The sequence below is a fragment of the Archocentrus centrarchus genome, unplaced genomic scaffold, assembly GCF_007364275.1.
Source record: "Archocentrus centrarchus isolate MPI-CPG fArcCen1 unplaced genomic scaffold, fArcCen1 scaffold_30_ctg1, whole genome shotgun sequence".
Classification (NCBI taxonomy): Eukaryota; Metazoa; Chordata; class Actinopteri; order Cichliformes; family Cichlidae; genus Archocentrus; species Archocentrus centrarchus.
This window is the reverse complement of record NW_022060259.1, coordinates 1962573-1989588: the sequence shown is the minus strand read 5'-3', so window position 1 is coordinate 1989588 and position 27016 is coordinate 1962573. Positions and strand designations below refer to the sequence as shown.

Sequence of the window (27016 nt, the reverse complement as noted above, 5' to 3'; positions counted from 1 at the left end):
CATTTACATGTATGTTACTTTCACATGTATCACCCACCTAACCAGTGTTGCAGACTGTGTACCCTCCCTGACAGCTGCAGTCTCTTTGAGCAGGCATAAACATGGCGCCACATCATCCAAAGGGACCAGATATAGACCCAAGCCTTTGTCCTGCCCCCCAAACTCCCCAGATCCCAGTCAGAGCAAAGCAGTTGCTGCTAGACAGCACGGGAAAGTCCCAGCTGTGTCTGTGGTGTGAGAGATGTTTGGCACCATGAGAGAGAACTGCAGGATATGAAGAAGGTGGTTTTAATGTTGTGGTTGACTAGTTTATGCTGCAGGAAATGTTTTAACCTCAAATAGTCCTTCTGACTAGCATTCTTGATCTTGAGATTTGCTGCAAATAATAAAAAATAAAGCCTCTTGTTTTCTCTAACATTTGCATGATGCATGCCTGGGCTTTCAGCTTTTTGCAGCATGTGTACTGCTGCCAATAGCACAACATTTGGTGCTCTATTAAACAGGAAGTAGTGAGAAGAGTTTGCAGCCTCATGCTTTTACTTTCTGCTGTCTGTGTTGCGGCTTTCTGACTTAAGCCGACGTGAGAAACTGACGGATGCAGCCACTTCCTGGGTCATGTCAACCTTGCTGAACCTTGCTGCTTTGAGCACCATGTTATAACCATGTTATTAGAGCTCAGAACGTATTGAACACAGCTACAAGTGAACTGAATATAAAACGGTACGACTCACCACAATCACACGTTTTTCAGTACAGCTACTTTGTAGGCGCTGTGAAAAAAAGTGTTGAAGTTTCTCACATTCTCTTTGTTGGCTCGGCTGCATCGCGAGTGTTCTCTGCTTTTTACAGTATTGATCACTACAGTCTGTAATCGCAGTCATATTTATGCTAATGGGAACATTAGGTTGAGGCATCATATTATGGAGGGCTCAGCTGTTGACATGAATATTGCTCAAGATATTTCTCACCATCAGCTCTCTGTGGCTTTTATTGGCTTCATTTTCAGCATCCTGAGAGAGTGTCTCTAATCTCCACTTACATTCTCATCAGTGCCATTTAACAGACACACAATAAGTAACACACAAAGATCAGGTGTCAGGGCATTACAGTAATTAGTAATTAGTGTAATTCCATTATATTTTTCTGTAACACATTATTCTTAGTAACTTATTAAACAGTTATGCCACTTGTGTTTCATAAGGTAGAAGCAGTAATTGGCAGAGAGGGAAAAAAAGATCAAACTGTTGTGGGAGAGACAAAAATTGCTTTGCGAGATGGAGGCACACACATCACTTTGAAGAATGTGATGACAGTGTAGAGATTTACATGTAACACAGCACCTGCACCTTTGTGTCCCAACAATGAGGTCACCCCAGGGTAGACCCCAAATATTGCAAAAGGTCCCCGCCTCAGGTAAGTTTGAAGAAAATTATCAGCTGCATGGACCACATATGTACTGCAGCCTCAGCAGTTTATTAGTGAGCTGATATTATGGTCTTTATCAGCATTCATAACAGTTGATAAATGAAAAAAAAAGTAAAGGAGGGATGGAAAAAACACCCTTCAACCCTGTAATGGGGGTTGATGTTGCATAGTTTGTCCACTAGAGGGCTTTCTGCAACTTCTGTGTTGGCAACTTGTGTTCGTAATGCCACAAACGCCACAACCAACTGATCTGAGCATAAACACGGAGATAACTACACATATTTAATATTAGGGAACTGTTTATGTTTCATGTGCCTGAAAAAATCAGCAAATATTGGTATTGATCTTAAAGTATTGCCTATATTGGTTGGGCTCTAATGTGGACCCCAGTTATTTGGGTCCATGTAATTATATGAGAGTTATCATAACAATTCAGACATTTGTCAAACAAAAATGTTAGACACTCTTCTGGGTTGAACAACACAACACTGCGGCAAACTGTGGCCTGACATCAGTAAACAAAAGCATTTGTTGATGAGTGAAAATGACTCAGTACCAAGGAGCAGCATTAAACTAGAACAGTAACAGAACCAAATTCTTGTTAAGCACCAAGACAAACCATGCTGCTATTGTTGTCATTTATGCAATATTAGATAAAGCTGTTACATGAGTTTCCACCGAAGGTATTAGTTTAAACCTAAACCACAAAGTTATGATTTTTATTGCTCCAATGATTCCAGTAATAAGGAGTATGCCACGGCTGGGATGCATTACCAAACACCTTCACACCTGACCATGAAGTCGACATGAAAAATTAGTCAGTGAACTCATAAATAGTAATACAGTAATAAAGCAGTAATAGTTATAATCACAGCTATTTTACACCAACTTAATGGAGAGTAGTATCAGCAACATCCACATTAGCACTGACCAAATACTGCGTTAATGAAACCTCATGATCTCTGTGTCTGTAGATGCTCTCAAAGTGTGATGTACAGATGTTGTCCTAAAATAGGCACGTATCAGTGCAGCTGATGGGATTGTGTGCAGTCGGATGCTATTCCCAGCTTTGTGCTTTGCTTCCTGATTTAGTACTTAATCCTTTTCTAAGCCGCTTGTTAATTCTGGCAGAATGTGTTACTCCGATAATGTAAACCTCCTGATTCAGCCTTGGGCTGGGTTTGTGTCGTCTGCCCTCGTCAGCGTGATAGGATGTAGTGTGAGCTAACACACCTTGGAGCCGTGCCACAGGGAAGCAGTGAAATCTGCGAGCTATAGAAATGGAAGGCAACGGGAGGCCTCAGGAGCTGCTATAGATAGTTCCTGTTGACTAGCAAAGGAAGAGGAAACTTTATTAAAACTGCCTGGCCTCAAGATGACAGGTGACAAATGAAAACGCACACAGCAGGTGTGACAGGTGTGAATCCTCACAACTTAAAGCATCAGACTTTGGGAATATGCAGATAGCTTAGCTTAGCGTAAATAACCCTGATGTTGCCCAGGATTTTAAAAGAAAGAAGAGCATGTAAAAGGCCGACACGCTGTGCTTTGATCTGTATCATAGACAGTAAAAAGCTGAGTCTGCATTTCACTGAAGAGGAAGGTCCTTCACGCCGTCATGAAGTTTGTAATAACTTTGTTACAGAATTCCACATTCTGGTCGGGTCATCTGCTCCATAGTCCAAATCTTGCTGTTGACCGATGCCAACACACAAAGAAAAGCTGTGGATGGATATCATGCTCTAAAGTCATAACATTTGCTGGTTACTTTCACACACACACACACACACACACACACACACACACACACACACACACACACACACACACACACACACACACACACACACACACACACACAGCTGTTTTTATTTGGCATTTTCCATAGATTCAACTAAAGTAATGGGAACAAATGTCATGGTTTTGCAACAGGCTGCTAGTAACAAAATTCCTAACGATACATTTTACTAAGTTGTGTGTTATGTGTAGTCCCAACACTGGTTGATCCCTTGAGTTAGGAGCTTTTATCATATGTGAATGAGTCATAGGTCAGAGTTAAAGGGCTTAACGGACAAACAAAACACTCCTGTGAAAACGCTCAGCACTGCTTGGTACCCTCAGACCAGGGCCTGCTGGTTGGACTTCATCTCTTTATTTAACATCATCATCAGGTCTGAGCTGGACTCACCCTCCATGATTCCATTCTCCAGCTATGGATGGAGACGAGGCAACATAACACTTCAGCAGCCGTCCTCCCACAGCACAGCCTCCACACAGACACACTCAGCCTCCTCATGTTACACAGGACAGTCTCACTCAATTTATTATCGTGTTTTCAGTTTGTGCCAGTGGAATTTCCGCAGCTCGCCAGAGCTTGGCACACTTCAGAGGCTTCACCCTGTTTCATAATGTGTGTTGAGTAGGCCGGCTGTGAGAGTGGCTGCTATGAAGCTTTAGAAGTGCTTTATACCGTATGTCTTTAACCATCGGCATCCATACGAAGTCAAACATTGAGGATGGCTCACAGGGTAAAGGTGCTGTGTGTGGTTCCTGTAAATGTATGTTTCTACACTGTCTTTGTGATTTAAACCTCTTTGGTTGCTTTTGGAGAGGTTGTGCTGGGGCATCGTGATGGGCCATTCAGTTACAGTATGTGTTTTCACACTCACTGAGACACATTATTAGAAACCTTCAGCCACAAAACTAACCACAGAATCCTGGTTTTCAGACTATATTCACGTTTGTTCAGAAACTCACTCAGTGTCCCAGCAGCATCACCCCTGTGTAACAGCAGCTGGCTGCTTTGACCCTTTGCATAGTGAGCTTCAGTTTCTGGTCCCAAAGTGCGAACAGCCAGGTTTAACAGCATGATGTCAATACTATTATTGGTTTCTGTTTTTCAGCATTGTGTACTGTGCTTATCTGTTGTCTGTCGTGTCTGTACTGTACATGCTTAATTTTTATCTTTTATGTTTTTATTCCTTTGGCCTGTTTACACCTACCAGCTGCAGCATTAAATCCATTAACTGGTGAACTGAAGAGCACTGATCATGCTGCTACAACACCAGGAAGTGTTACTTCATCACCAACCACCCAGATAAATGTTCCTGACAGCAGCAGGTTCCTCCGCCAGGAACCCATCACACTGCAGAACCCACTCAGGGACTGCTTAGAGAACCAAACACAGACCCCAAGGCCATCGACAGATATCCTTACCCTTACATTTACATTGTAATTATTTATATTTTACTTTGTTCAGCCTGTCTGCTCTATAATAACTTTGAACAAACCAAATATCATCAAGAGCTGAAAGTTTCCCACAGGGAGCGTGCAGCGAAGTGCTCACATATCATCATATTACAGAAGTATTGATCAGAGCATCGCTGTGAGTGGACGTGTGTGTGCTGATAGGGCGCTGCTCTCCCAGCAGAGTACTTCTGTTACATTTAAAGTGATGGATGGTGATTGATGTTTATTATCAGTGTTGCTGACATTCAAATTGAAGCATGTTTTCAATGACAGATGGAAATAATTAATGATACGATCTGTAAGACTTACAGTAAGTGCACAACATGCACTGAGCTCAGTAAATGAAGCTGCACCAACTGAAGAAGAAGGATCTGCACGTATGAAGTTGCACAACCTTTGTGGTATTTTATTCAGCATTATTGAGACACCGTCAGATCCTCAGATACAGCATTTGCACATCTGTGTAGTGTTTTTGTGTCTTTGTACGTGTTGGCAGTGGGTTGTAGGTGGATGAGGACACTACAATTCAGTTTCAACTAAATAAGGAAATGAGTTAGAGCTGCCTTCTTCATAACTGAACCACATATTACATTACATTGTCTAATATGTACGGTTTATGGTTTTTAAGTGGGCAGCAGCCCTCTTGACTTTGGAAACACTGCTGTAGACAGTTACATCTCTGAATATTTGATCTGAACACCACACTTTGAATAGTTGACCCGAGGTGTGTCTTTGTAGTCATTTTGTGCTACTCTTGTGCTGTCTTGTGGTTGTGGTTTATTGACTGAAGTCAGTAAGTGTCTCTTTGTAGGCAAAGTAAGTGTATGTCAGTGTTTGCTATGGTTTCAGTCATGCATCAGTGCAGGAGCTTTAGCAGCTTGGAAAGATGGGACTTTCCCGGGAAAACCTCGGATTGCTTTGCTTCCTGTTTTGCCGTCATCTGCTCCTATGCCAGCGCTGAGGAGGAGGAAGAGGTTTCTTTCTGAGTGCTGACACCTGATGTTCACACCAAGACTGCAGCCAGTCCTCAAGCACCAGTGTTAAAGGTGACAGGGCTGTGGTGACATCACAGTGTCTGTCATTTAGTGTCTCTTTATATACATTAAGCTTTTGTAGTCATTTACTGTCTCTTTGTAGTTGTTTGGCTGTCACGTTAGCCTTCCTGATCACTGCAGAGGCTCAGGTCCCACTGACCCGGGGACTGCACTTGGTAGCGCTCCATCTGTGCTCTTTGTAAATGATCCGTGTAGAGTTGATTTTGGTGTGGCAGAGTGCGGATGCCTGCTGCAGCCCCACTTTCAGAATGTTTAGAAGCATTCATCCTGTCTCTGATCAGCTACACGTCAGGTAATAAAGCAGCGTTGGGCCGCTCATGCCCACACTTGCATATATTCTGTTTCTGCATGGCCGCATCTGCAGTAGCAATGAGGGTTGTACAAGAATGGTGAAAAAAAATATTAGCACAGCAGCTCTATGATCTGATGGGAGGAAGCTTCTCTCGTGTAATTTCCTGTCAGTGATCACCGCTGGGACGAGGTACCGAGCTGAATTAGACACTTTAGTCAGCGTAAGTGTGCGAGCGTGGCTGCAGATACAGCCGAGGTATTAAAGGCTACAGTTCTGTGACTGGCTAGAAGAGACTTGATTTTGCTTGAAAAATGTTGGTGAGTTCACTGATTTTGAGAGGGTTATCACTGAGAAGCTGTTTCTTTCATGTAATTAATGCATCTATCTGTGCTGACAGGGAGTCGGCGCTTCATGCGCTTCAGGGGTCTCTCCTGAGCGAGCCCGGTCAGGGATGTACAAGCTGGAGATTGAGCTGAAACGAGGACACAACCTGGCTGTCCGGGACAGAGCAGGTACACTGATATCTGTGCATGATTTCACTTTGCTCTTTCATGGATGTCTGATAAGTTTATTTGTCTTTGTAGGAACTAGTGATCCATATGTCAAGTTCAAGCTTGCTGGCAAAGAGGTGTTCAGGAGCAAAATCATTCACAAAAACCTCAACCCGGTGTGGGACGAGAAGACGACCTTAATCATGGACAGCCTGAGCGAACCTCTGTATGTCAAGGTAAAGGCAAACGCACACAAACATTCACACACACACAAGCTTTTCCATATAAATTCTTAATGAGCAGTGGTCAGTGGAGGTCGTTTGCTCTTCTGCAGGTGTTTGACTATGACTTTGGCCTTCAAGATGACTTCATGGGTTCTGCTTTTCTGTACCTGGAGTCTCTGGAGCAGCAGAGGTCAGTCAGTATTGTATTGTGTCCCTCCACAGGTGGTTTTCTTTTCACAAGCCAGAAAGAAATATGTTAACATAAAGAGATTCTTTGCACGTTTCTTCACATGAGAAAAGACACAATAAACAGGAAAAAAATGCCATTATATGTATAATTATAATTTGTAAACAATATATTTGTAAAGCTTTTAAGGCAGCCTGATAATAATGAATTACAGTAATCCAGCCTACAAGGAATAAATGCACAAACTATTTTCTCAGTGTCGCTCTTAGACAGGATGTTTCTAATTTTGGAAATATTGCAAAAATGCAAAAAAGCAGTTCTACATATTTAATATGTGCATTGAAGGACATATCCTGGTCAAAAATGACTTCTCACAGTGTTACTGGAGGCCAAAGTAATGCCATGGCCTCCAGAGGTCATCCAGACCTTTATGTCTTTAAGACATTCCTGCAGTTTAACTAACTGATGTGCGTCATCTGGCTTCATGGATAGATAAAGCTGAGAATCATCTGCATAACAGTGAAAATGTATGCAATGTTTTCTAATAATACTGCCTAAGGCAATTCATTTCATTTTTATTTATATAGCACCAAATCACCACAAATAATTGCCTCAAGGCACTTTCTATTGTAAGGTAAAGACCCTCCAATAAAGCATGTATAGTGTAAATAGAATTGGTCCCAGCACAGAACCCTGTGGAACACCAGAGTTTTACGTCTCTGGTACACACAGCTTTCTCTGGATTCTCAGACGGTCTTTGACAGAGTGGTGAACCCCTCTGGTTTTAGATCTGAAAGATTCAGCCTCTCTGAGATGCACTTTTTAGATTTTATCACCTCATTATTAATTAAAATATTTAGTGGCTGATGCTCCACTCTGTGTTTTCATGTGTTTGCTGAGTCACAGTCAGAATTAATATGTACTATCCTTTCCCAGTTTAGGGTTAACATTTATTATACTGTTAGTGTTGTATTTTCTATTAAATATGAGGTTTAAAATCATTTTACAAATCTTTTTCAAAAAACATGGTTGTGAGCTGCTTTCTCAGATTTCTGTTGGCATTTTGTTGCATAACTTTGTGCTAAATTGATTTCAGCCGCATCTCTTTAATTTTTCAAATGTTGCCAGGAGCCTCTCAGGGACCAGTCGACGATGATTACAGTAAAATCAAATACTAGTTATCATCTGATCTAGAACAATAGCTTGTTCTATTGTATTATAGCCTGTTAAGGAGCTTCTGTAATAAGAGGGCCCATCTTAATTTTACAGGAGGTCAGTGAAGAGCAGCTAACGCTGGACTGCCTGCACCTCGTAGCTTTGTGTGTTTATGGGCATTCTGTGCCTTTCTTTATATGAATGCCAGTCCATTTTTGTAGTTGACATCTTTGACCATCAAAAGATTGTTCAACTCTTTGAATTCTGACCAAAAAGCTGCAAAGTCAGTGACATTGCCACCAGCCTCAGCTGTACTTAGGATGTATAGGATTAGCAGTGAGGCTGCAGACTGCAATCACCTGAGTTGCTCTCCATTATCACTCTCTATCCAGGCGTGTGGGAGAGCCTGAGGTGGCTGTGACTTCAGTATAAAAGCAGGAAAGGCTCTTTGGTTTGTCCTTTCAGAGCTACTGTACTAGAAAAGGAGCACACTGTGGAAATGAAGTTTTTCAGCTGATGTAAATACAACAATTTGAAGTTACACTAATAAAAATACTTATGATATATGATATTAAATTGCTGCAAACAGACCTGAACTCTACACATTGGTCCTGTAAAACAGTGACTCAGCACACAATATAATTATTTAGAATTAACCAAACCATGTGCTCTGTATCCCCACCACCCGTATCCTGACTGCAGTGCAGGTCTGAAATATGCGGCCACAGTTCACTAATTTAGGTGCAACCTAATAATAAAATAATAATAATAAAGAGAGAGAACTGTTCAGCATGTCGGGGGGGCAGAGCAGACCTCACAGCTGCACACATTCATGACTGTGTGTTCCAGGACGATACCTGTGACTTTAGTGCTGAAAGACCCTCAATATCCTGATCACGACCTGGGTACTCTGGAGCTGGCGGTCAACCTGACACCTAAAGACAGTCCCATCGAGGAACGGCGAGACTCGACGGTATGTATGCTGCTGATTGTATCACCCTCTCTTGCTCTTTCTTCAGTCTTAGTTTCATTTGACCTCTGTTAGTTGGCACAATGTCAGTAACAGCACAGCTGGAACACTGAAGCAGGCAGGATGTGAGGGTGACTGAAAGGTCATCACTGTCATCACTGACACTGTCAAATGGTTTTTACATTTCTGTTGTGAAATTTGCTCGACATGGTAAAGAGCATAGACACACACACACACACACACACACACACATGCATTAGCAGAAATTCTCTACTCGAGTAGTGACAAAAATACTTGAAACAGGAGTCATGCATAGACAATGTCGTGTAAGAGGAAGTATATTAATAGTCTAAAAAGGGAAACTGAACATGTTTTCTGTACAAAAATATACCACTACTATTTTTTTACATATAACTGATGGATTAAATGAGTGATTGGTTGCAGTAGAGAAATTTTATATATAAAGTTGCATCTAATTATTATGTTTTATGGAGATTAATCTGACTAATATTCTTATTTATTCAGTAAATCGGTTTATGAATAGGCCAAAGTGACACCCTTACATTGCTTGTTTTTTAATTATTTAATTTTCTATTATTGTATAATATTATATCAACTGTCTGCACTACCCTCTGCTTTTTTTAAAAGTTATTTTAATTTTCTTGTGTTGTCCAATTTGCACTTTGCGTTTTATTCATTTCTGCAAAATTATACTAATTACTTTTTTCAAAAGCATCAAATACAAATTCAGCTCCATACAAAGTGGTGAGTAACTCTCTGTAAATGACAAAGCTGGAAGCAGATACTGTATAAAGATGGTTATACTCTCAACACCTGGCCCATCGGAGGGGAAGCATAATTGCCCACAACGTGCAGCTTAAGCCGCAAACAAAATGCCTGAAGCTGGCTGAAAAGGTCAGAGGTCACTATGTGAAAAGGTTAGTTTGATGTCCCCTAACATCCAGGCAGCTGTTACATGTGCAGCAATCAGTTACTTATTGAGTAAACCACATTTCACTGTTAGTGTATCAGCTCTTTCACACAGTTCACGTGTTCACCCGCGGCCTGTCATTCTGCGTTTCTGTTGGTCGTGTGAATGTACGTCATACCTGTGACATGCGCAGGTGCTGCCCAGCTGGTGCTCTTGCGCTGCGCTTTGCTGAACACAGCAGGAAACTGTTATTGCACAGGCCATAGAAAAGCATGGGTTTCAGAGAGCAGCGCAGGACGCTGCTTCCTGTGTGAACGGGCCTCATCCCAGCAGCACGAGCTGTAATTAGGTTTTAGAAGTCAGACTTCACGAGGAAGCACCGTTATGCAGTATAGTTTCAAGGGGGGCTGTGACGTGTGGGTGGCACCTAAACGTGTGTTGTTTCTCTTGAGTCACCGCTTCCTCCCACTGTAAAAAATATGGTGGAGGTCAGTATTTTAAGCTTAGAGTATAGTGTGTGATTTCTGGGCTCTCCAGCTCTGAATCCAGTGTAATCATTTGGGAAGAAATATTAGACCTGTCCAGGAGATGTTTTGGAATAAACTTTTTCTCCAAACATTGGTGGCATAAACTAGCAAACTAATAATTATGATGACTTTCCAATTCTGCACACACATATAGGAACTCAGTTTGTGGACGATGCCCGTTCTGTTTTTCTCCGGTAAAACTGCATCTCTGTGTTTCCTGCAGCAGATGGAGCTTAAGAAGTATCGACTGAAGCCTTATGTGCATAAAGTGAGTGTAGTGGTGATTAGGCTCCTAGAGCTTTTCCATAGCTTCACCCTGATTGTCCGTCTCCTGCTTCACCTCTGGTCGAGTAGCTGTTTGCTTTGAGTCACCGTAGTTGCTGTAGAGCCGTCTGTCAGGCCTGCGTAGGCTGATGTCAGCTTGGCTTCGTAGAGTTTTCTGTTTAGTTTCTGGACTCTGAAAGCATTTCCTCCACTTTTTACCTTCATTTCTGTGGCTTTATGTTTTCTCTCTCAGCACATAAAATAAAGATCAGCATGAATTATAGACGCTGTCGCTACATTTCCACTCACCACCGATCTCACCGTGCCACTGATCAAAAGGCTAAAATGAAATTCATGCTGGTTCTTCAAATGTTATTTTGACTGTTATGTATGGAAGCAAAGAGACTTTTAGTTTCAAAACGTGCAGCTGAGAAGCATCTTTTCTGATCTGGCTGCCAACATTTTTATCACTGACTGCACACTTCTGGTTGTTTCACTACAATCCCAAGTCTCTGAATCAGGCTGTAGTTTTTCTCAGGCTGGTCGGCTCTGACAATGATCAGAAAACTGATCATACTGAGTAAAATTAACTTCTTTTTCATCTGTTTGTAGAGCCAGCCAACACCTTTATTCTCCATCACAGCCTCCACTCTCATTTCTTTAAGCAGTCTTCAGGAAGAGTTCTCCAGGCTTCTTGAAGGACATCAGAGCTCTTCTTTGGGTGTTTCTGTCTTTTCTCTTCCTCTTCAGTAATGTTGAGGTCCGTTCCCTGGGGAGGCCGATCCATAACTGATGGTGTTCTGTTGTGTGTTCTTCTATCCGGGGATGCTTTTACTGCATTGACAGTGTGTTTGGGATCATTGTGATGCTGAAAAATGAAGCTGCTGCCAATCAGAAGCTTTGACAGGTGGATCAAAATCTGCTGATACTTTTCTGCATTCATAGTTCCATCAATTTTGACAAGCTCTCCAACACCACTGGCTGCAGTGCAGCCACAAACATGACATTTTGCATTACATCCATGGATTAACGAAATGTTGTCTGTTATATGCAGACACAACACCGGTACACTGAGTTAGCTGCCTGTTCTATGCTTGAATGAGGTCATAGGTCAGTGTTACGTCAGGTGTAAAATGGACTGGACTGGAAGTGAGTGAAGAAGCAGCCAATGTCTGAAGGCAAACTCTGAAAGAGCTTCAGAAAGCTGGAGAACTGTTGCTCAAGAGCACTTTAAACATGACGAGAAAGTCTGGATCCATGGAAACAAAATAAGGGATGGTCCCTGACTTTTGCACAGTACTGTAGCTAGTGAGCTACATATCAACACCGCCTGAGATTGACTGTGCTCTTGGTATTGACAGAGACCTTCAAGGCCAGTCTTTCCACTCAGAAGCCATCTTAGTAATGAATGTGGATAGAGCTTTCAATTTTTCATAATTACCTGCAAATAAAAACTTAAATGCTTCAAAAATGCAGTGACATTGTCCCACAATAAGCTGCAGGCACAAAGGTTCACAATGCCGTGGCTTCCCTAGTACGCACAAAGTGAAAGTTTGACCTCCTTTGTTGACTCTTGCTGCAGTGAGGTCAGCCGTGCCCGTTTCTGTAGTATTTTACCACACCTGAGGGGAGCTGTCATGTCATCCATCTTAATATATTGCTTTTGTTTTAGAAACAGCACACAGTGCAATCATAACACCTTTGCTTATAACACCTACTGTCCAACTCCAGATAAAACACAAGCTGTCTTTTCACCTATCAGGTTACAGTGTCTCAGTCACATGATCGAGTAAAGAAGAAGGGCAGGGTGATGGATTTGGAGAGCATTTTCTCTTTAAGCAGCTGCATGCTGCAGACAAAGACTGCACTGTACTGAATAAACACAATGTTTCTATTTATTTTGTGTGCTTAGCTCTAATTATAGTTTCTGTTCACTTAAATACATCTGCATGAAGAGATGGTTTCCAAATGCATCCTCAGCCTGTCTTGTTCATGTTTAATTCAGCATATAAATTAATAATAGGCCAAGTTTCAGTCTGTGCTGCAGCTCCAGGGAGGACTAACAGAAACAGATACAGAGATGAGCAATAATAAAAAAAAGAGAGATGGAGGGAGTCGGGGGAAGGATGAAAACAATAACAGACAGAAAAACATCGCACTGAAATCAAAGCTTTGGGAGATCAAAGTCTGATTGGCTCTAACGAGTTGACCCCTGAGGCTGAGATAATGAATGTGCAGCTCTGGTGGGGAGCATTTCTCTTTGGTAAAATCTATTTTTAGGGGCTTTATTCATGAAGCTTAATTGAAGCGCCTTCATTTTAACGACCCGTTAGGAAAAAAAACCCATCCTACAGCTTCCCCTAGTGGCTTAAGCACTTTGGTACGTCATTTCAAGGAAAGAAGTTTTTTTTATGATTTTATTGAAATGCAGACACGCATGTGCAGCCCTGTAGTTACAGCCACCCATTCATCTTTTCCCACCCTGCATAGGTCTGTTGAAATAATGCATTTTAATGTACATTCAGACCATGCTGCTGAGGAGGTCCTGGAAACGATCCACTAAGGTAAATGATCACCGAGCACATCATCGTCACCTGTGTGTGCAGCCACAGCTTTCCTTTAACTTCATGCTTGTCGCCCTGCTCTGCACTCTGTGTCTTTATTTTGACAGCTGTGTTACCATCTTGTGTCAAAGATTTTTTCCACAGCATGGAGTTCATATTTTTAATCAAGCTTTGTATTGAGATATTTTAATGTTAATTGTTGTCATGTGTTGTTACTGCTGTCATTTCCTCCCAACCAGGGCTCTGTTCTTCACTCTGTATCCATCCAGGCTAGCATGATGCTATCAGGTCAAGTTAGAGGGTTTCCTCATCTGTTATCTTTTATTGTCAAAAGAAAAAAAGATCCAGGAGTGTAACAAAAAAAACAAAACAATAAAAGCTCCCCAGTATTGAAGTGATTGAAGAGCAGAAAGGTGGTCGGTCCAGATGACATACCTGTGGAGGTATGGAGATGTCAAGGTGAGAGGATGCCTGACGGGTGGAGGAGAAGTGTCCTGGTACTGATTTTTAAGAGTGAGTGATGTGCAGAGCAGTAGGAACTACAGAGGGATAAAGCTGATGGGTCATACCATGAAGATGTGGGAAACGATTGTTGAAGCTAAGCTAAGAAGAGAGGTGATGATCAGTGAGCAGCAGTATGGCTTCATCTGAGAGCATGCTGAGCACTACAGATGAGATGTTTGCTTTGAAAGTGTTGATGGAGATGTTATAGAAGGTCAGAAGGAGCTTCACTATGTCTTTGTGGATCCAGAGAGGAACTGTGGTACTACATGAGGAAGTCAGGAGTGGCAGAGAAGAACGTGAGGGTGGTGCAGGACATGGATGAGGACAGTGAGACAGTGGTGAGGTGTGGTAGGAGTGACAGATGGGTTCAAGGTGGGGGTGGGATTACATCAGGGATCGTCTCTGGGACCCTTCTTGTTTGCAGTGGTGGCTGAGAGATGAGGTCAGGCAGGAAGGTAGGGTAGAAGAGGTGGGGGTACAGGTGGAGAGGAGAGGAATGGAGGTCAGATTACATGTGTGTGGATGAGAAAACATTTTGTGCACCTGTAAGTGTGTAAATAAATGAAAACATGTTCAGAGCTCATGTAATAGGCTGAACATACTGCAGGTCAAAAATATTCTAATTGTACAATCAAATGTTCATAAAGTGCATTAAAAACAAAAAAACAGAGCCAGGAAACTCCTGTAGCACCTGTAAGCAGCACATGAGGGCAGCACAACACATTCTGATGGAGCTGTATGCAGCTACATGGATAAATGTTTATTCATTACTACTATGCTGTTTCCAAGGTCCAAATATAACTTAGTACTAATTACTATCTATTTTTGGCCTGATATCATACAGAAGGCTGAACAGAGCCCTGCATTTTGTCCTTGTTGCTGCTCTGCGATGAATAAAATTCAGTGTGTCTGTGTGTGTGCAGCAGCAGTCTGTACGTCTGTCAGAGCTGCATCGGAAAGCCCAGCTGTGGCGAGGGATTGTCAGCATCGCGCTAATTGAAGGTCGAAACCTCAGCCCCATGGATCCCAACGGTCTGAGTGACCCGTATGTCAAGTTCAGACTCGGGCCCCAGAAATACAAGAGCAAGGTACAGCATGTGCACCTGAGGTCATACTGCCATGTTTGGAGATCATCTCCTTCAAATAAGGAGGTGTGTGTGTGTGTGTGTGTGTGTGTGTGTGTGTGTGTGTGTGTGTGTGTGTGTGTGTGTGTGCGCGCAGACAGTGCCAAAGACCCTGAGCCCACAGTGGAGGGAGCAGTTTGACCTGCACCTGTATGAAGAGACAGGAGGCGTGCTGGAGATCACGGTGTGGGACAGAGACACCGGAAGAAGGGACGATTTCATTGGGCGGTGAGTCTGCTTGTGTTTGGACGATTTCTATGTGAATTCAACTTTATTTATATAGCACCAAAATACACCAATATTCAGGGTCCTGCTCAGTGTCTTAGCTGTTCCCAGGACTGCACTCTTTTGGACAAAGATCTGTTCCTGGAATCTTGCTGGAGCTACTCTCCCAGTTTGGGGGTCGCTTCCCTGAGTGTTCCGATTACCGCGGGGACCTCTGTTACCTTCATCTTCCACATCCTCTCTAGCTCTTCTCTGAGCCCTTGGTATTTATCCAGCTTCTTGTGTTCCTTCTTCCTGATGTTCCCGTCACTTGGTATTCCTACATTTATCACTACAGCTTTCTTCCTTTGTTTGTCCAGCACTGCAATGTCCGGTTGTTTAGCCATCACCAGATTGTCTGTATCTGGAAGTCCCACAGGATCTTAATTATAAGTTATTCTCAACCACCCGTGGGGGCGTGTTCCATTTTGACCTCAGGACTTCCAGGTCATACTCAGCACAGATATTCCTGGATACTATGTCAGCCACTTGGTTATGGGGTTCCATGTATGCTCTGCCTGCTAGCATCTTGCACCCTGCTGTTATATGTGGGATTGTCTCAGGGGCATCTCTGCACAGCCTGGACCTGGGGTCTTGCCTGAGGTATTTACTCAGCATGTGAGCCTTTGTGTCCATCTTCCTGATGTACTCATGGATCTTCACTGTTTCATCTAGGATAGTGGTTCTGAGTCCTCGGCCTCCTTCCTTCTGCTTAGTGTACAGTCTCAGGGTGCTGGTTTGGGGGTGAAACCCTCCATGCAGGGTAAGGAGCTTTCTTGTCTTGGTGTCAGTGGCTTCTATCTCCTCTTTTGGCCAGCTTATTATCCCAGCAGGGTATCTGATGACCAGCGTTCAGCTCACTCCTCAGGACTTGCCTGTGGGATTCCAAGGTACTTGTAGCTGTCCTCACTGTCTGCAGTGTTGCCTTCTGGTAGTGCAGTTGGGACTACCTTCCTTCTCATTGTTACGATCCAACTACACCTCTCCAGTCTGAATGACATTCACACTCCAGTGAACACGTCGGAGAGCAACTTGGGGTTCAGTATCTTGCCCAAGGACAATTGGTCTCACTGCCACTATAGGAGTCTCGGGCATGCAGACTGGAGCAGTTGGGGATCAAACCACCAACCTTCTGATTAGTAGATGACCTGCTCTGCCTCCTGAGCCACAGCCACCCCTGAGATGAGAAACCCCTAAAATGAGCAGCTGAAAGAAGACGAGTCTGAGAGTACAGAAATTAGCTTGATGTTTTTTTTGCTTGTGTTTTCTCTCTTCATCAATAACTACATTCTGTATTGCCTCCCTGTTGTTACATGTTAATTAAAGCAGTTTAAGTCATACACAGACCACAGACTTTGGTTTAAACTCCATTTTTACTTAAAGTTTCAGTCGATATCTTGTCTTGATTGTGGTTCAGCTGCCAGTTGGACCTTTCCACTCTCGCTAAGGAGCAGACTCATCACCTGGAGCTGCCACTGGAGGAGTCGCGGGGCTTCGTGGTGCTGCTGGTCACGCTAACCGCTTCGGCCGCGGTCTCTATCGCCGACCTGTCTGTCACACCGCTGGATGACCCACAGGAGCGTAGAGAGATACTCAAACGATATGTAAGCAGCACTCGGAGGAGATCAAATACCTGCAACGTTTTTAAAAAGATATGACACTGTTCACTTTTCTTCTGCAGGGTGTGATGAAGTCCTTCTCTAACTTAAAAGATGTGGGCATCGTGCAGGTGAAGGTGATGAGAGCAGAAGGTCTCATGGCTGCAGATGTAACCGGTAAAGGAAAAGAACTTCTTGCCTTCTCTTGCTCATCATACATTTGTGTTATTATTCCTGGACACGTTAACTCGATTGGTCTCTTAGGTAAAAGCGACCCTTTCTGTGTGTTGGAGCTGAACAATGACAGGCTGCAGACACACACTGTTTACAAGAACCTCAATCCAGAGTGGAACAAAGTCTTCACCTTGTGAGTCTGCATTTATCTGTTCCTGTGTTTTATTGTTTTTCTGGATATTTCACAGAGTTCCTCTGCTTTAGCTTCCGGCTGGGCTGTTTAGACTTCGATGGATGAAAACAGGGAAAGTTTTATGTGAGAAGTTGTGGAGTCAGTGTGGTCAGTGGGGCGGTCCATATTCTGACGTTCCTGTGTGGGTTTTGTGCACTGCTAGAAAAACTGAGAATTCAGATTCCAGAACACTAAAGTACTATCAAATATTCCAATCAGTGCTTTAAGAGTTGCAGTACAGAAATGGTGAACTGCATTGAGGTGGCTGCTCAAACCCACTGCTTTTGACACGTATTAGTAATCAAAGACACAGATGATCACAGTATCAGTTTTTGAAACCGATGAACGCGCAGCAATAACGAAACTCTGTGGCCAAATCTAGAACAGCTCAACCCGTTTCAAAACTTGTAATGTTATATATTAATAACATGTGACAGCATTGACCCTGTCCTTCCAAACCAGGCTAGTTCATTCCTTACTGTAGCTGAATGAGTCATTAATACCCATAGTGATGGCTGTGTCGTTGTTCAGCTATTTGTCATAAGTCATAAACCTGCCATTGACTACAAATGACATTTATGACTAAATCTGGCATGTTTGCATGATGGACCTGATGCCCACTGCCTCTTCTTAAATAAAATAATATAGAAATGATGTTTGTGATACTTCACTGTGACACTGAGCCACAGCCGGTGTAGGGGAGCCGTTCCTATTAAAGTCATGGTACGGATAATCCTTAAAGAGTCTGTAAGAATCAAGCTAAATGCCTAAAATAGCTCTTTACACCTTTTTCTAGACCAAAAAAAAAAAAAAAGAAAAGCCAGCACCACTTTAGCAGTAGACATTAGGAGCATCGTTGATCCACAGCAGAAGTTTCCCAGAGCGTACAGGAAACAGCTGACTGTGGGGCTGCTGTTGGCTTCATGCCAGAAAACAAACTGTGTTGAGTGGCTTTTGGTGCTGTGACGCCCTAATGCCCACTGAAGACAATCAGAACCAGTAAAAAAATTTTAAAAAAATCATATCCGTTGTCTCAACCCTTTTTATGGTACACAAACTGCTCTAACTCTTCTATTGACCAGATCTGAAAGTATTAGCTGCTATGGTTTTTTCATGGTTGTCTGTTGCTACTAGAACCTGGGTCTTTACATAATGGAGCCTTAGTCTGACCATTTTTAATTTATTTATTTATTATTTCTGTCAATTCGTGCCTTGTGCTTCTGTTCAGTGATTGCAGATTGGGTGCGTCTCGTGGAGAGATGTCTGTCAGTCAGAGCGTGCTGTTAGTCTGACTTTGACTGCAGGTAGTCTGGCAGCAGTCACCATAACAAGCCTTAACTCTGTCACTGCAGCTGCATTTTCAGGGTAACTGAGAGACTGCACATGCTTGTGAAACTAGGAATAGATTATAAGACTGAGGTGTTGCAGCTGTGTGATGTTTCCTGCAGCTTGACCAGCTTGCAGTACAGATGAGCTGTTACTTTTAGGGATGTGTAACCAATCAAGGCCATTAAAAGGCAGGGGATAATTACTGATTAATGTAATTATCCAGTAGGATGCCTTTTGTGATGTAGATAGAGCTTCTTGTTTGGACCCTTTCTGAAAAAAGGTTTATGGAATGAGTAGAGTGAGCATCTGTGTGTGTGCTCACGCTCCTCGAGCGATGTTTAAACTACAGCCCAACATGTGAGTTTTGAGGCCAATGCAAACAATACCTGGAACTGGTGCCATGTCTGAAAAATCTGCAGCCTGTCAGAAATGGGGCAGCATCTCTCCATCGCTGCCATCAACAAACCAAAATGAGATTTTCAGCCAGACGCACCAAACAGCAACGTGGCAGCAATTTCAGCTTCCTCTGTTCTCCCAAAGCTCTGGTTACATAAGTTGTTGTTCTGGCATGCTCGGAGCGGACATCAGGGTCACCGCGGTGGTGCACAGCAGGAAATGAAATGAAGAGTGGCTTTATAAGAAAAACTCGAGCCATCAAATCCAGTCTTTCTTTAGCTGTAGTGGATTAAATATAGATTCAAATATTGAATACATTTCCACATATGAACAATTCTGAACTGTTAATTTGTCCCCTACAGTAATGTGAAAGACATCCACTCCGTGCTGGAGGTGACAGTATTTGATGAAGACAGAGACAGGAGCGCAGACTTCCTGGGAAAAGTGGCTATTCCGTTATTGAATGTGAGTGCAATAAAAGTGCATGAAAGACACACGCTGTGTGTGTGTGTGTGTGTGTGTGTGTGTGTGTGTGTGTGTGTGTGTGTGTGTGTGTGTGTGTGTGTGTGTGTGTGTGTGCTAACATGTTTGGTTAGTGAGTTGCATCCAGCTGTCCACATCCACAGACCCTCGTTAAAAGTAACACTAAGAAACTTTCATTCATCAAATCTGAAGCACAAACTTCTTAGATTGTATTATTGTGTAACGAGCCGTATTATATGTTAGATCATTTCATTAAAAATGTTTAAGAAACCACCAACAGCATAAACCTGGAGGCTTAGAGGACAGCAGTAGTCCACAGCTACAGTTACAGCTCCTCTATATTTAAAAATTAATAAAATTCAAACAGGATTAGGGGAAAAAAAAACCATCAACATAAAGCTGTTAAGAAGGGGAACTGATCTAAATTCAGGGTCACAGGGCAGCTTGAGCCTGTCACAGGGTGAGAGGGAGGTTACGCCCTGGACAGGTCACCAATCTGTTTCAGGGCTATCACAAAGAGACAGACCACCATTCACACACATTCACACCCACAGCCAGTTCAGAACCACCACCTAACCCCATGCATGTCTTTGGACTGTGGAGGAGAGAACCCACGCAGAAAGACTGGATTCAAACCCAGAGCTAACCACCGCACCACCGTGCTGCCATTTTTTTTCCTACCAGGCTAAAAACATGTTGTTGTCACTGTAGCACGCATTGTTATCAACTGTAACATGGTGGATGGCATTACACACGTGTAAAAAAGGCCTTGTAATAGTAAACAATATGCAAATAGTGTGCTCGGGCATTTTCTTGTATACTAAACTGATTGAGAGCATCTGCAAATGATCAGACTGTCCCCTTCAGTATTTTAGAAGAATAATTACATGTCAATCTGCACAATGAAGAATGAACACATTTAAAGGAGCATGTTTCACGTCTTTATCTCACGGCCAGCTAGAACATAGTTTTTATCAATAGCTGCAGTCTGTTATGACTTCTGTCATGTCTGCAGCAGTAGAAAAACTCAAGGACCAAGACCCGTCCTCACCCATATTAGCTGTTGTTCCACATCATTTTGACAACACATGGTTACATATGTGTGCACAGACTACTGATGCACTACCATGCTGGGACCTTTACCCAGGTTGTATAACTTCCTTTCTAGGCTCATACAGCACCTTCAGTGGCAGCATAAAAACAGAAAGCATGAAAGGTGCTAAACAAAAAAAAAAATGACCCATTAGATTAGTCTTTCATTCATTCATAGTAAGCAGGCGGGCAGACTTTGTTTATGTCCAAGGGTAAATTCATTTGTCACGGATATGTGCAATAAATACAAATCAAGATAAGTACGCAGCATAAAAAGAAGGCTAAAAAGAAACTAAGTTGAATTAAAGCAACAGTGCAAAGCAGTAATATGCAATAAAAAGACTAATGCAGTCTGGATAAGAATAGATTCAAATATTGTTCACATTTCTCTGAAGACAGAAAGTGTGCATGTGTTACCACGTGCAAAGCCAATTTGTTAAAGTGAGTTATTATAAAGGTCTTTTTTGAATCCAGCAGATACATTTAAAGTAAGTAAAGCCAAACCTGAAGCATGTTTTTGTGTGCTAGGTCCGTAATGGTGAGCAGAAGGCGTACCTGTTGAAAAATAAGGAGCTGACAGCACCGACCAAAGGATACATCTACATAGAGATTGATGTCATCTACAACGCTGTGAGTGCCACACTGTGCTGGAGCTAAGTAAAGCAGACTTTAGGCTGCCTCTTGTTGTGGTTCTAAATGGTTCTTTAGGATATTTGTAAGGCTAAAGAAAGCTTTTGGCCTCCAAAAGTAATAGATAAAACTATAAACCTCTACAATGCATAAAACCTGGACAAAATAGTCTAAAAATGTTAAGCTTGACCTTAAGATGTGCTTCTCTTTTTTAAGGTTAAAGCTGCTTTGAGGACTGTGGTTCCTGCTGAACAGAAATACATTGAAGAAGAACCAAAAGTGTCCAAGCAGGTATGTAGTAGGATTTACTGCTGTTTTCCAAACTGAACACAACAGCTGAAGTAAGGCGGGTGCAAAACTTTTGACTTTTATATCAATGGAAAGGATTCCATTACAGTAACTGAGGATGGTGACAAACGCAGTAATGTGAAAGGAAAGGGAAGGTCAATGATGGGAGATGTTGCAGGGATGGAAGTATGCAGATTTAGTGAAAATTTTGTAATGGTGGTCACAATATAAGGTGCACTCCAGGACGTGAGCCATTGTTGGTATTCCTACTAACTACAAGAGATAAATCCGACCCTCTGTATACAATATAAAGCGCCTTGAGGCAACTCTTTGTTGTGATTTTGCGCTATATAATCAAAATTGAATTGAACCTTCAGAAGCTCTATATTGTTGCTGTTTACTTAGTAAATTGGAGAGAGCTTGGAGGCTGCTGAGCACAAGGTTCGCTGCTGATATAGAGCTGTTAATCATCTGCATAGAAGTTAGGTCTGTGAAAGCATGTTAAATGTTAAACAGGAGCGGTCCAAGCACACATCCCTGGGGAGCACCGCAGATGATAGAAATGTCTTCGTGTCTTTCAGCTGCTCCAGCAGAACTTTAACCGAGTGAAGCGTTGCATTATGGTGCTGCTTAGCTGGGGAACTTTCATCAACAGCTGCTTTGAATGGGAATCTGCACAGAGAAGCCTCACCTCCTTCGTGGTATGAAAAGCACTAATGCACACACATATCCCTATACACATGACTGATGAATGATCTCCTGAGTGTCATCTCGTTTTGCTTTCTGTCAGCTGTTTGTGGTGGTGGTGTGGAATTTTGAGCTCTACATGCTGCCGCTGGCCTTGCTGCTCCTGCTCGTGTGGAACTACTTCTTCTGCTCCAGCAGGGATACAGCTGATATGGTGGGAAAACAAGCAAAATGCAACATTTCTATAAACGTACTTCTTTCAGTCAAAGTTATTATTGCTTCGTTTTCTGTTGCAGTCCATGGATGCCATGTTTGAATGGGAAGATGATGAAGAGGATAAAGAGGAAAAGGTAATACTGTTTTAAACCAGTTGCATATTAACGTATAATATTAACCAACAGACTTCTTAATGTAGGAACAATTTCAATTCAGTTTTATTTGTATAGCTCCAAATCACAACAAACAGTCGACTCAAGGTGCTTTGTATTGTGGGTAAAGACCCTACAATAATACAGAGAAAACCCAACAGTCAAAACGACCCCTATGAGCAGCACTTGGTGACAGTGGGAAGGAAAAACTCCCTTTTAACAGGAAGAAACCTCCAGCAGAACCAGACTCAGGGAGGGGGGGTCATCTGCTGAGAGGGCTGAGGGGAGAGAGACAGAGATTAATGATAAAACAGTGGTGTGTGTGCCTTATTTCAGTTTGACTTTTAGGCATGGAACAGAGATGGAAATGTGTTTCTCCTTATCTGAATGCTGACTATTAATATCCTGAAAATTGCAGGTAAACGTGCAAAACAGAAAATTTTAAGTGACGTCTGAAAATTCCTGCTATCAGGAACCTGAAAATAATAACAGCTATTACAAGAAGCTTACAGCTCACTGATAAATGTGGTTCAACCCCTTAAAGATGGTTTTAACAATTATTTTAATTTGAAGATTTAGTTGCTGCTGAGTAGACAGAATCCATGTGCAACAGCACGGCAAAAAGAAAACCACACCGGCATTTTAGGACAAACCAGGAAAGGACTTCTCCAGACATCTGAAGTTAACGTGTTTCCCTGCACAAACACACGGACAGGATACTTCACAGTCATGACCTGGATAATCACGTCTATGTACACACACTCACTGATGTTTCTCCTGTCCCTGTCAGGACTCAGAGCCCAAGGGCTTCATGGATAAACTGTACGCCATCCAGGACGTGTTTATCAGTGTTCAGAACGCTCTGGATGAGGTGGCGTCATTTGGAGAGAGAGTGAAGAAGTAAGTGTTACAGCTTGGAGCCGTTTTCTCCTCCCTTTTTTCCTTTGTGAAGTTGTTTCTAAGGTTAGCTGAAATGAGCTGCATGTCCCCAAACCATGAGTAAGTCACAAGAGGCAAAGATGGTTGATGATGAACAAGTTTCCTCTCAGATTTCTTTCTGCAGCTGCTTGTTGTGAAGCTGATGGTGTGATTTTTCAGATGCATCCAATTAAAGAGAATCAAAGACTTTTTTTTAATGAAGCTTTTTGCTGTTTTTTTCTGTCTGCAGCACTTTTAACTGGACAGTGCCTTTTCTAAGCTGGTTGGCGATCACCGCCTTATGTTTGGCCACATTTCTTCTCTACCTCATACCTCTACGATACCTCGTGCTTGCATGGGGTGAGTCCTGATTTCACAATGACTACACAGATGGATAGAATATACAAGTACAGTTTCAGAGAAGTTTGTGGAGAGCTGGTGCACAGGAAAGGAAGGGTCTGATACATTGTGGTGGAAGTGATGAAATATGGCACAGGCTTTTAGGGGGATAAGGTCTCTCTAGCCATTCTAGTTTAATCAGATGCTTAGTTTTTATATTTTCTTTTTACTTTAAGGTTGTGGACAAACTAGTATCTGCACAATGGAAGCTAATAGGAATCCAATGAGATACACATCTGATGTATGTTACTACAGACTGTACATAAATGATGCCGACAGCCTCCATGACGTCACCCACTCTGTTTGGAAACGTTTGATGCTCCACTGTGTTGGTTTACTGGGCCCAGAAGTGACGATATTTGGATGACAGAATGGAGTTCTCATGTGACACTAGCAAACATTTCTAGCAAGCAGTTTCCTGAAACAAATACCTGCTAATTATTGCCAAGTAAAAAAAAAAATACTAACTAGAAGCACTCAGAGAGCGCAAACCTCCGCCAAGGCCATAGGGTCACTGACGCTGTAATACGTGTATCTAAATGCTGTGAAATAATCTTGCATCTTTCCCAGAGGCTAAGATCATCTGAGCAGTAAACGATAAAAAAATGATCGTCGCCTCACTATGTTGTTTGATAGAACTTGTGACTATGTTACACTCTAATTTTTTCCAGGCTTTTGTACCTTCTGTTTTGGAGTTAGAAGCTAAATTATTAAAATCCCCCTATCCCGCAACAGTGAAGAATCCTTAAAAAAATTCCTGGATCCAATTTAATCACTTCTTCCTCTTGTCATTTCCAACCACTCCACAAAATTTTATCGAAATCCGTTCATAACTTTTGGAGTAATCCTGCTGACAAACAAACAAACAGACAAACAAACCAACGCGACCAAAAACATAACCTCCTTGGTGGAGGTAATACTAATAAAATTGTCCATGGAGAGTGAAACTTGTTTTAATGCCAGGCTGCAAACATATTAGGTTTAAACTCTGCATTTTAACACAGGAGTTTATGAGGACTGACTCTGTTTTGGAGCCAGCCTCAGGTGGATGGTACAGAAACGGCAGTTTTGGACACATTGCGTTGGTTTAATTTTTCAGCCCAGGATTTTGCATTTGTTCGATCACTGAAGAATTACCAAGATTACTATAAATCCTGTGAGAAGCCTGCAAAGATGTGTGGTGTGTTGTGTTTATACCCCATCATGAATATTCATAATATAGTTGTAGTTCTCAGTTTGGACAGAGGGGTCTCCCTTCTAGTTCTTAAACGGTACTCTTGTGTTTCTGCAGGTGTGAATAAGTTCACTAAGAAACTTCGCGATCCGTACATGATTGACAACAACGAACTTCTTGACTTCCTCTCCAGAGTGCCCTCTGATGTTCAAGTGGTGGGTAATTTTATAATCCATAAAGGATACACATAAACAGAAACACACGGTGGTACTCTTCTGTTAAAGAAAGAAAAACACACAATGGTCACTGAAATAACTACACGTGTGACACAGTAGAAGAAAACGAGACTCGCTCTTTCACACATGTAACAGTGACACATTACTACATGACACATTAGGCTCATTAGGAACAGATCAATAAATGTTATCCTGACAGGTGAGCGGTCAGATTCAGTTTTTTAATGAAGTAGACTTTTCTGGATTTTCTTGTGCTCCATCCAGAGAACTAATTAGTAGATTAGTTGCATCCTCATCAGATCTGCTCATTTGTGCTCTGCTCTTGATTGCATCAGTCTTTGCTGAAAGGAACTGGAGTTGGAGTCTGTCATAATCATCATCATCTTATTATTATTGTCTCTGTGTGTGCTGATGGACAGATGCAGTATCGGGAGCTGAAGGCTGATCCCGGACAAAGCCCCAGCAAACGCCGGAGGACAAACCTGAGCTAGCTGTAAACACTTTAGCTGTACACAATGTAAACTATCTTATTTATATATTTCTTGTATATTTTAATTATTATAAAAAATTGTAACGGTTGAGTTTTTTTTGTTACTCGGGAAGGGCACAGACTTATTTTCTAAATCTTGTAAAGGACAAAAGAAATCATGTTTTTAATCTTTCCTTTCTCATAGCAACACTGCACACGAGCTAAATCAGCTGTGGTCGTAATGATGATCGTCATGAATGTACACGTGTAGCGTGTTCCAAAGAGTCTGCATGTAATGGCATCATTACATCTCCAGCTTTTTTATTTCTCTGAACATTTTTGTGCGATTTCAAACCCCTGCAAAAGAAAGAGCTGCATGCTGTTATTCTTTTTACATGCCCGCACACAGTAAAGAATATCTCCTTGAACATTGTAATACTAACATCTCACCTCAGTGTTTACTTTGAACCTTTGCTTTTTGTTCCAGCTTGGTTTCACTTTCTCCGTTTCTTTCTGTTTTCTGCCTTTTTTGGACCAAATGTTGTGTAATCAGAGTTTTTATGAATGTCATCGTCTGTTCTTTTTAATCGTGTTTTTGGGATGTGATCCTATGCATGTCTGTGTAAGCTGATGTTTGTGTGTGTTTTGCATGACTGAACAGAAACTATATGCAAGTAAATTCATGGGTGCTGAATGTGAAGTTCATCTAGTGCGTCTGCAGGCTGCTGATATACTGTTTACTCTCACCGCCAGATCATCATGTCTGTCGCTTTGCACATTATCTCTCTCTGTTTCCTGTTGCACTATCTGTATCTGCTGCTGTGGAGTAATTACTGTGGTTGGAATGAAGCCAAAAGCAGGACAGACTGTAACGACTGTGTAGCATTTATCTGACAAAATATATTTCTACACAGACCCACATGGCTTTCTGTGTCTGATATAAAGTTTAAAAAGTGAGCATGAGCAGTTAGAAAGATTCCCTATATTTCCAAATGTGGTGAGGAGTGTTTGTATGGACGAATTTATGAATAGTCTTACTGGGAACAGGCCTGGGGGAACTGGATTCTCTCTGATCCGTGAAGAAGCCAGATTTACACTCTTCCTGTTCACTTCTTGTGAAACAATCTTCTGGGCCTTATAGTGACCTATGCAGTCTGTCAGTGACGATTTCATAACATCAAGACGATGTCTGCCAGTTCTTTTTTCAGTTGGATATGTATTTGCCAGTATATGATGTAAAATGTCCAATTTTGTACTATCTCACAGTGGGAAGGAATCTAAGTTGGAGCGAGCCCGACCTCTGGTTACATCTTCATA

General features: G+C 42.1%; 1 protein-coding gene across 2 annotated transcripts in view; it reads left to right on the top strand.

The window, feature by feature from the left end:
* mctp1b (multiple C2 domains, transmembrane 1b) overlaps positions 1 to 26736 on the top strand; it is a 39180-nt gene extending 12444 nt beyond the window's left edge. The window contains exons 2-22 of one of the 2 annotated variants that reach the window (XM_030724044.1): positions 6419 to 6533; positions 6606 to 6748; positions 6847 to 6926; positions 8928 to 9051; positions 10733 to 10774; positions 13296 to 13334; positions 14762 to 14926; positions 15060 to 15190; positions 16644 to 16830; positions 16908 to 17001; positions 17089 to 17191; positions 19318 to 19420; positions 21059 to 21160; positions 21377 to 21451; positions 22030 to 22149; positions 22239 to 22349; positions 22432 to 22485; positions 23294 to 23403; positions 23672 to 23781; positions 25112 to 25209; positions 25650 to 26736. In XM_030724044.1, coding sequence (XP_030579904.1) covers positions 6419 to 6533; positions 6606 to 6748; positions 6847 to 6926; positions 8928 to 9051; positions 10733 to 10774; positions 13296 to 13334; positions 14762 to 14926; positions 15060 to 15190; positions 16644 to 16830; positions 16908 to 17001; positions 17089 to 17191; positions 19318 to 19420; positions 21059 to 21160; positions 21377 to 21451; positions 22030 to 22149; positions 22239 to 22349; positions 22432 to 22485; positions 23294 to 23403; positions 23672 to 23781; positions 25112 to 25209; positions 25650 to 25721 — 2178 coding nt within the window. In that variant the 3' untranslated portion in view covers positions 25722 to 26736. The remainder of the gene's footprint in view (positions 1 to 6418; positions 6534 to 6605; positions 6749 to 6846; positions 6927 to 8927; positions 9052 to 10732; positions 10775 to 13295; positions 13335 to 14761; positions 14927 to 15059; positions 15191 to 16643; positions 16831 to 16907; positions 17002 to 17088; positions 17192 to 19317; positions 19421 to 21058; positions 21161 to 21376; positions 21452 to 22029; positions 22150 to 22238; positions 22350 to 22431; positions 22486 to 23293; positions 23404 to 23671; positions 23782 to 25111; positions 25210 to 25649) is intronic. The other variant, XM_030724045.1, reaches the window with a different exon arrangement.
* The last annotated feature ends 280 nt before the right edge of the window (positions 26737 to 27016 follow it).